The 10,142-nt window shown below is 38.6% G+C and overlaps 1 protein-coding gene across 3 annotated transcripts in view; it reads right to left on the bottom strand.

Moving 5' to 3' along the window:
* The window catches only part of erbin (erbb2 interacting protein), a 35,539-nt gene that overhangs the window by 7,778 nt on the left and 17,619 nt on the right, over positions 1-10,142 (bottom strand). For all 3 annotated transcript variants that reach the window (XM_025062150.1, XM_025062149.1, XM_008325741.3), the window contains 13 exons: positions 9,733-9,811; positions 9,532-9,621; positions 8,579-8,635; positions 6,942-7,005; positions 6,650-6,724; positions 5,661-5,805; positions 5,461-5,533; positions 3,476-3,605; positions 3,243-3,358; positions 2,798-2,867; positions 1,157-1,256; positions 410-531; positions 98-271 (listed from right to left, as the gene is read on the bottom strand). In XM_025062150.1, the coding sequence (XP_024917918.1) occupies positions 98-271; positions 410-531; positions 1,157-1,256; positions 2,798-2,867; positions 3,243-3,358; positions 3,476-3,605; positions 5,461-5,533; positions 5,661-5,805; positions 6,650-6,724; positions 6,942-7,005; positions 8,579-8,635; positions 9,532-9,621; positions 9,733-9,811 (1,295 nt within the window). The remainder of the gene's footprint in view (positions 1-97; positions 272-409; positions 532-1,156; positions 1,257-2,797; positions 2,868-3,242; positions 3,359-3,475; positions 3,606-5,460; positions 5,534-5,660; positions 5,806-6,649; positions 6,725-6,941; positions 7,006-8,578; positions 8,636-9,531; positions 9,622-9,732; positions 9,812-10,142) is intronic.

Genomic DNA, 10,142 nt, shown 5'->3' on the forward strand with positions numbered 1-10,142 from the left:
TAAACTGAGCTATGTGAAGAAGTATAAACCATCTTGTTTATTTATATTGTTTTTTTTCATAACCTCTTATATAAATTTGATCTGATCTAAAGCTGACCTTTACACCCACATCCTGGACACCAATGTGATTCCTTTCAATTGGTTTAGCCTCTCGGCCCGACTCGTCACTTGACTCATCCTCCTTCAGTCTGTGAGCCACAGACTGGGCCGTCTTGACCATGTTCTTTAGTTCGTCCGGATATGGAGTCGGGTAGCGCTTCAGGTTTCCCTCCTGCCGACAAACAAGCACATTTCAAGTTGGAGGAAAGAAAAAACAAGATTACACTTGAGTTAAGATGAAATGTTGAGTTTTAGTGGGTTTATTTTTATTTTACAATTATATGAACAATGTTAACGGTGTGGCGTTTACCCTTGGTGGTGTCTCCCGCTCATCTTTATCCTCGTCACATTCAAAGGCCACCTGAGCTCGGTGCTTACGTTGTTCCTCCCACAGAGCTGGGTTGAAGCTCTCAGAATCAGAGTTGGTGATGTCTGCAACAAAAGGCAGAAGGCGGAATTTTAAAATTTGCCTAAAAATACATTTAGTTGATTAAACCATGTGTGGAAGACAAAATCTACTGAATAGTATTAAATAAATCAAATAAATTCAAAGCTCTGCGTATGAAATTAAATCATCTGGTTTATGTTCTCTAGTTTAAATCAATTTATAAAATGTGGAAACTGGCAGCAGGACACAATCTCCTACAGAGGCACAGATAAAGATCTTCTGGAAACACTAATGAGGAAGTTAACTGGCACCATCATGAGAATCATCATAAATCCTCATGAAATACTATGCACAGATGCTGAGAAGATCCACTAATGATGGCAGGGCTGTTTGTAGTTTAATCATATAGTTCTCCACCGCTAAGATGCAAGAAGGTCAGTGTGAGCACCTGGTGCAACTGGAAACCAGCCTAAACGAACAGATGCTTGACAAGAGAAGGAGACCATGTCTCAGGTAACCAGGTCCCTCATAAAATATACAACAAACCTCATACCAATTACCCCAAAGCCACTTGTAGGTCACCTCTAGTTGGTCTGGTCTAACTGCTGGTGGTGGTTGATAAACTAACATTAAAATAAAGGATTTATGTTTCTAATGCACAGTACTCACAGTCTTCAGTCCTGGTTTGCTGGGGGAACATGTAGTTGGTCAGGACAGTTTTGTGAGTCTCTGGATCTTCTTCTTTTTGCAGAGGGATGAGAGGTTTTGACTGTAGGAAACAAAACAAAAGAGTTGTTGACTTGGCTTTGAAGGCAGTCAGCAGCAGTAAGGACTAGTCATGGGAGTATCAATTATGTGGCATAGATATATGGACACACAAGTGCCGACTGAGTATAGATTACTCTCGTAAAGTATCAATACTAATTAATAAATGAAAAAAGTGCACGTCACCTCTGCATCTTTTAAAGTAACTTACTACATACAGGCTTTTGTGCTGCAACATCTCCCTGGTAACATAAATGGTAGCAATTAAATTATTTAGATTACATTGTGTAAAAACTATGTAATTTTTTATGACTAATACCTTATTAAAAAAACATTACATTTTTTAAAGGTCTAGTATTTGTCATGGGTTTAATTGGGAGTTAAAAATATTGTTAATAATATATGTCAAACAGTAATCGGTGTCTTGTTGAATCAGAAAATCAACTATGGCCAAATATGGTCCTTAAAAATGTTTAATGCTGCTCATAGGGCTGTCTTTAATCTATGTTTGTCTCCTCCTCCAATCCTTATCCGTCCTTCTGGCTGTAAGAACGTATTTAGTCGAGTATATCTTGATGCCTCTTCCTGTCATCCATTTCCTAATGAAGTAGCCTTGAGCAGACCAGTGTCCCCCAGGCCACGTTACTACTGTGGCACCTGCCCAACAGTGTCCTTGTTTCTTGACTGCTGATGGGCCTGTTGCCTCTCCTGGGTTGTGTTTCTTCCCACAACATGTGTTGTGCTACCCGCCTTTTACTACAGATAATTTAAACAACAGATCTCTGGTCTTTTTAAGGTTTTTTGTGGGGAATTTTGTGGGAAAAATTTATTAAAATGTGTTTCACATTACCAGCTAAGTGCCAAATCTGTAGCTTCACACAATACTTTACAACACAAGGTATTACTGCTACAAGACAGCAGGACTGTAATGCACTTTACATACAATGTGACGAGACAAAGACATTCCCACGAGTACTTTAACCACCAGCATTCCTGTACATCACCTGTACGACGAAGACACAAAGAAGAAAGATAGGAAATACAAAAAGACTGAAAAAAAGAAATAAAAAAGAAACGAAGAATGAAAGACAGAAATGCGAGGGAAAAAAAGTTAGAAAAAAAAGAAAGAGAAAGAAACGGATGAAAGAAAGGAAAATAATCTGCCTTATCTAACAGGCTGTTGCTATATTATCCAACGGAGCTATAAAAATTATTAGGTTTACTCTGTAAAATTCCCTAACAGTCAGGTCACTTATTTGGATCCTAGTGAATTCATTCTTTAAAGTTTAAGGCATCGTCACATTTGACCCGTATTGCCATTTGCCATGTAGGCTCCAATGTCTTTGGAGTGGTTCTCTCCATTTTTAATGTTTTTTCCTGGGCGATACTTGGTCAGGCCAAGCTAATTTAGAGCCAGTCACTCAAGTAGTTGGTCACGGATCCTGTTGCTATTAATCCCAAGAGAACACTTTATCAACCCATAGACATGAGCTCCTGCTGTGAACCTACGAGCATTTGATTTACATGTACAGTAATAGACCTCACCTGGTTTTCGGACAGCCACATCGCAGTCATCTGGTTCAGTTTAGTGAAATTGTAAGGGAGATTCTTCAACCTGTAGAGGAATGAAAACAGTCACTTTATTGTCATAGTGAATATACCGTCCTGTTGTGATCATCAGACTACTTTACAGACTGTGTGGTAAAAAGGAAATCAAGATTTTTTTTTTTATTTGAACTTTACCAATTTGCAAAGGCAGGAAGCTGCCTTAACAATAACTGTGATTATTATTGTGACAGATTATTTCCCCATCTCTTGGTTGAATAGCTTATTTTCTACATTTTTTTTAAAACATCCTGTAACTCGAGGACAATATCCTGGAACAGATTTAAATATTAAAACAAACAAAAACAAGAAAAAACCTCTGAAACCAATGAGACCCAGGACGTGAGTGTGTTATCGACATTGAACACAGTCTGTTCAAACTCACTTGTTGTTGCTCAGATTAATGACTTTGAGCCTTTGCATTTCACCCATTTCCTCAGGCAGCAACTCCAGCTTATTGGAATGTAGGAAGAGCACAGATGCGTGCTTCCAGTTTCCCATCTGAGATGAAAGGAGAGCGAGGAGCCAGACGTTAGAGACCAACAGCAGCCACTGTCTCAGCACATTGGAACAAACAGACAGACAGATAGACAGGTGGGCAATGATGTGCACACTGACCTCTGGAGGAAGTTGAGCAAGGAAGTTGTGATCAGCAGCAAACGTGCGCATGGCAATGCACAGGCCCACAGAGGACGGCAAGGCTTCAATCTCATTGAAACTGCAGTCCAGCTCTTCCAGATTTGTCAGGCTAACAGGGCGAACAATAACAGAGGAAAGATGGGAAAAAAAAGAAAAACATATTCTCAGTGAGTTTCCACAAATCTTCTGTGAAATTCAGTTGTGGCTTATACATTCAGAGTGTGAAAATTCCAAAACTGGGCTTCCATGATTTAAACTTGTTGTTGCAGATAATAATGTGATTTTAAATATCACTCATTGATCTGAAAGACCATCTGAATGACTCTCCTGAGGTATTGATCTGCCTCCTCAAAGACCATCTGAATGACTCTCCTGAGGTTAGGAAATATAATAAAGTTCAAATAGGTTTGCTTGCATTGACTTTATGTAAAATATGAAATAACATTTAATATTTTATTCAAACAAAAATGAAAACTGCACAGTAAACCCTGCTCTGCAGAAATAAACCTGTTCTTGTTCTTGCAAATTAACATTTTTTCACTAACAACTGTGAGAGAGAGGAACCTGAGGCAGCCTCAGAGTCTGTCTGTCTGACTGAGAAGTGACGAAATTAATGATGAATTAATTAGGCTAGCGTCTGTATCAGACAGCCGTGGAACTTCAAAAAGCTGTGAAACGTGGCTGAGGCTATGCAAAAAAGAACACGCTATGATTTTTTTTTTTTTTATTATTTGTCTTCCCCCATCTTTGTTAACTCACTCAGACTGGAGGCACTCCTAACTCGTCATTGTGATGTAATTATAGGGGATGTAGATTATTCATAAATTTTAGTTACAGCACACCAACATCTACACAGGACAGGACCTGGAGGAGTTAAACACGTTAAGCGGCATTTTTAAGACAGAGAACGCTGTGTCACAACTTCTGGCCCCGAAAGTGATCAGCACCATCTCTACGCAGCATATGATTACATGGTGTGTTACCAAATGTTTCTCTGTTTGCTCTAAGTATTTCACCATTTTCATTTTTAAAACCTTCTCATGTCTTGTAACCTTAATGTCTTTTTTGTGAAATGCAGAAACCGATTATCAATTACCATACTGTACACATTACAGCCCTTAAGTTAAAAGAAATTAAAATCCAAAAAACAGAAGAGCAGAGAACAGACTTCTCTATGATGTTGTTGGTAAAAGTACTTTGTTTCATAAGAAAAAAGAAACAACAAACAACTGTCACTGACTCGAGTACTGATCGTTCTGTCATGTGTATGGAACAGGTGTACAAATGATAAAGCAGGTTCTTCATTGTTGCATCTGATAACAAAACTAGCGTCTCTCTACTGAACTGACGTAATGTCAGTAGTTGCAGCTGGGGCTTTGAGGAGAGCTACATTTGTCTGACCTGTAGAACAGGTATTGTAATGATCGAATAATTACAATAATCATGTTAAATTAACTTTCACCACTGAACTGAATTGACATTTTATTTAATTTTAGTTATACTTCAAATTGATGTTGATTTGTTTCCATGCTTGCAGAAGCTTAATGATTCACAGCTAGACAGATTCATTTGAATGCACTTTAGTTTTTGTTTTGAATAATAGACATTTGGAATAACATGGAGGCTGATGTCCCCCATGAACTAACAATTGGTGACTGCCTGATTCACCTTTCTGCTGCGAGAAGTACCAATTTGAAAGCAGCACTGACTGAATTAAAATGCCACTGCTGCACTGGAGGCTCATCAGGATCAAGTTTCCCGTGTAGAACAACACACTCACGCTTGTTATTAACCAAAAGAACAGGTTTAGAAAAATCCTATTTATTGTTGTCTGATTAGCTGCTATTCACTTCTCAATGTCAATGAGGCGTCAAGTAAAACAAAACAAAACAAAACAATAAATGACGTAGAAATAAAAATAAAACACAGTAATTCATTGATGGTTACCCCGCAACGACACTCACCCTCCAACAGAGTCTGGTAAGTACATCAGCTGGTTCTCATCCACTTTCAGTGCAGTCAGTTTCTTCAGTGAACCTGGACAATCATACGCATTAGCAGGACAAGTGTTTTGGAAAGATTATACATTGTAACCAGGCAGCACTAAGGCCTCATACTTAAACTTGAGTATTTTTTAGTTTTAAATTGATATTGTTGCTGTTACCAATGGAGCCGGGCAGCTGTGTGAGAGCATTGTTGGAGAGCAGAAGGTCCTGCAGGTTCTCACAGCCACAGATTTGCTCATCTACCATCTCCAGGTTGTTTTTGGACACATCCAGGTAAACCAGCTGTTTCAGCATTCCAAGCATCTGAGCAGACCAGAAGGAGAAAAAAAAGATTAAAAAAAAAAAACTTTATTAATGTAAATGATGGATTACTAGCAAATCAATGGTAAAACCAGAAACCTCAGAGTTCAGTAAAAATCAGCCTGTAGACCGAACACACTCCCGTGCACCAATTCTTCTTCTTTTTTTAAAATAAAGTTTGTGATAATTAGCATTAGGCTCAATAAGCAGCTTTTTAGTTTTACTTTACTTGGTAGCAGTCCGGCAGTATTGTATACGTAAAACAAATGGCAGAACCTTGCACAGTTAGCAGTATTAATATGCATGGAGCTGCCCAGAGCAGACAGTGGAGCTATTATAGTCACTGCTTTGTGAGTGAAATAGGAACTCCTTTGGAGTTCTTATAAAACAGCTACTTAATTGTAGAAACTGTCATCAATATATGTCAACTTTACATTATATGTTGCTGAATTAGGTTTTTGAAAAATTTAGAAGTCATTCAGTTTTTTATTTGTTGAGCTAAGCTTGCTGTAATTTAGAAGCTGACAACAACTGCCCCAAGTATAGTTGAGAAACAAACACACAACAAACACATTATTACTAAGAAAGCCGGGTGCCACTATGATAAATGATCATTTATGACTTCGGAAATGTGTGCAAAATTCCACCAAATTGTCTGACTGTGTTCATGCAGCCAGACAGTCTTTTCTAAACTGCAGCTCCTTCAGGTCTGGTTTGACAGAGCTCCAAGTCTGATGTTAACGGTTTGATGTAAATTTAAGTGGAGCTGTGGTTTGAAAATCACAGAAAATAATCTGGAGACATAACCGAGACTGAAAGCACGGTGGAGAATGACAGAAAATTATACCCCAGGTAAATATGTCAGGCGGTTCCCGTCCATCCACAACTCCTTGATTCCAGTGAGCTGCTCCAACACCTCAGGCTACAAAGGAAACGAGAGAACGACAATGTAAGTCATTTGAAAGTATGCGTGAGTGAGTACCATAATTGTTTTCATCAGACAGAGTTTACTGTAAAATTAATAAGCACTTGTACTTCTAAAGCCTTAAAATAACAGAGTCTTTGTGAGAAAAAAAATTGTGAGGCCTGTGGAGGGTCACTATCCTGGATATGAATGCAGTGACTTGACAGATACTCACCACTTCAGTGAACTCATTACTGCCCAGGTCCAACCTCTCCAGCTGCGTGAGCTTCTGCATGCTTCTGTAGACACAAAGAACAAACAGAGTGTATTATATTTGAAATATTAGGATAAATATTAGGATCAATCAGAAAAAAAACATTTATTTAAGCAGTAAGATTTACAACATGTCAGTAGGGCGCCATCTTTTCTTATCTTGTCTTAAGAAACCCTTTCACTTTCACATTTCCACTTTGATGATTGGTTAGTTACCGACCACATATACATTACGATCACAGACGTCTTCTGCCAAAATGCCTTTGAGGGCAGTTGAGCTCCAGTGATAGCAGCTTTAAGAGACTGAAGCAAAACAGTACAATACAGTACAGTGACTATATCACAAGTATGTTACACAGAGCTTTGAAAACAGGGAAACAGACTTTCTCTCATTGTAATATCTTTTGATATAATTTAGTTCTGAAACATTATCCTAAAGAGAGACAATACAGAGATGAAAGTAGAAGAAGCCCACACATAATTCTGTCTGTTTTGTTTTTAGGTCCTCCTCACTGAAGAAGAATGTCAGACATATGGTTGAAATTATAAGTATAGTTAAAGCCCCGAGGAACTGATTTTCAGTGCATTAATCAGGGTTAAGTATTTGAACATTGGCCAGTTTTGTCACATCATAGTTGGAGAGACTGCCACAGAAAAATGAGCTGCTCCGGCTTATCTAAAAGATTTGTTCATCATGGAAAAAAGCCCTGACCCTCAATTGTGAGAACACACACAAGCGTTCTTTAAAGAGAAGAAGCAGGTTTATTTAACGCATGCGTAAGCTAGAGAGGGGGGGGAGAGGAGGGTGAGAGAAGAAAGAGAGAGAGAGCGAGACTGTTCCGTCTGTTGGGAAGCTCTGAAAAGGCTGCTGCGGCCTCTTTGTGCATGCACACTTCTGTTTACATCTCTGAAATGCTTGTGTGTTGCTCTGGCAACCTTCCCAACCATTAGTCCTTTTCTTTGTCAGAACTCCAGCCTTTAACAGGTCTGGCATCTGTCACATAAACACAGTGAGAAGACAGGAACGACTAGCACTGAACCACACTGCACTCTGTACAACCAAAGACTTGCCAGCAGGTCAGTGGAAAATAGGAGAAAAAAAATTGAGTGAGATAACAAAAGGCAAGCCAGCCAGCAAAAGAAAGATCACATTAGGCAAACAGGGGAAACGGATTAGCTGAGAAAAGGGAAGAAGATCAAATGGGATGATTTAATAAGGAAACGGGAGTAAAAACAGAAAAAAGACCTAAGTTCCCATTGGTCATATGGGGTTTTTTGTTCACTGTGACCTTTTCACACGATAAAAAAATAACTACTATATCAGAAGGACTTTAATATCATTCATGGCTAGAAAACAAATTTAAGGCACTGTTAGATAACAAGGGAATTCAATACTACAGCTGTGAGGAAACAAACAGGCAGGATGGAGTGCACTGCAGAGGCTTTGTGAGAGGAAGCAAAGGAAGAAAGGAAGCAAGGGTAAACATTAATGACAGGCTTCAGGATGCAAAGTGCCAAAGCTGGAATACACATGTTTGCATGTGTGAATAAATAATAAATGGAAAACAAAAAAAAAAACATGGAAACAAATCCACTTACTTTGGCAACACCTTTAACTGGTTCTCCCTCAACTCCAAAATCTGTAATTTAGTCAACCTGAAGCAAAGAAGCAAAGGAAATGAGTAAACAAAGCGCATTTATTTCATCATAAATGATTATGAAACCTCTCTATGTGTCTACCTGATTAGTTGTACTTTATAATTGACTTTTCAACTTTCTTGGAACAAAACTAAAGTTAAAGTAAAGTGAAACTGCCCTATAGAAAGAAGAAGAAGGCTGATGGTAAAACAGGAAACAGGCCTACAAGGCTTTCCAATGCGTGGGCTGCTCAACATCACATGTTTTGTGTAATCAAAAGGCTCAAAACGAACTGTTGAGTAAACAGCATATGATAATGGCATGACTAATTGCCGACGTCATTGAAACAATCTCATCAACCATCAAGGTAAGGAAGTAAATCTTGTGATGACAGACAAAGTTATCTACAAGTGGACTCAATTACAGTGTGTTAGAATAATTCCCCCTGCTAGACCATGGGCTTCCCCAATAACCATTAGAATTACTTTGGCCATAATCAATACTTTACGTTTAGAGCTTTTGAAACATCAGTTCTAAGACTTATATTTTGAGAAGTATCTTAATGTTTGTCAATCTGGAGAATATCTAGCCATGTGTAAAAAAAAGTGCAAATAGTTTTAAGTATCTGGGTTTGACACAAAAGAGCTGAAAGGCTGTGACAGTTCAAGTTCAATCACTTTGTGCTTTAAATCAACAAAGGTATTTGAGGTAGTTCTAGATTAAAAAAAAATAAAGTTTTTAGTTTCAGGTTAACAGACAATGTTGGCCTGTTACCATCTCCAGATGAGATGAGTTTCAATTGAGAAGAAAAAAAGCCCCAAATCAGTTGCCTTGGTTTTTTTCATCAATTTGAAACTTACAACCATGTCAGTATCAGACTGCTGTAGGTTGCTTAATGAATTAAATAAACATACCTGCCAAAACTGGCTGGAAGAAACTCCAGAAAAGCATCATTCAGGTAGAGCTGTGTCAGGTTTAGAAGCTGGGTGAAGCCTTCTGGGAGCCTGAAAAGAGACGCAACAGAAATCAGCTGGATTAACTACACAGACGAAAAAGAAACATTCACACATTACACATCGAATGCGGCTAAGTATGCAAGACTGCCTTGTACATACTTTGAAATAGGATTTACACTGGCTTCCACCACAGCTAGAACTTTGCAGTTCTTAATGTTTTCTGGAAACTCCTGGATGCCTGTGGGTAAATACCAAGAACAACTTAGCATGGTTGGTTTAAAAAACACAACAACACAGAGAGTAAACATCTGCAGTGGCCTATTGCCACTATTTTAACACTGCTGCCATTCAAATGTCACTCATGTCTGGCCCAAAAAAACAAAGGATACCAGAGACCATCTAGCTCTTATTTCTGTGAAGGAGCTTTTGGAATATTAAACACAGGTAGTAGTGAGCACAGGCAGGAAGGCTGTCTGTTTGCTCAAGGTACATTAAGAGTTGCTCTACACCTTCTTGTCTAAACAACCGCAGAGTAGAACACTTAAGATGATGTATTCAAAGCAGAGGGA

The sequence above is a fragment of the Cynoglossus semilaevis genome, chromosome 14, assembly GCF_000523025.1.
Source record: "Cynoglossus semilaevis isolate Cse_v1.0 chromosome 14, Cse_v1.0, whole genome shotgun sequence".
Lineage (NCBI taxonomy): Eukaryota > Metazoa > Chordata > Actinopteri > Pleuronectiformes > Cynoglossidae > Cynoglossus > Cynoglossus semilaevis.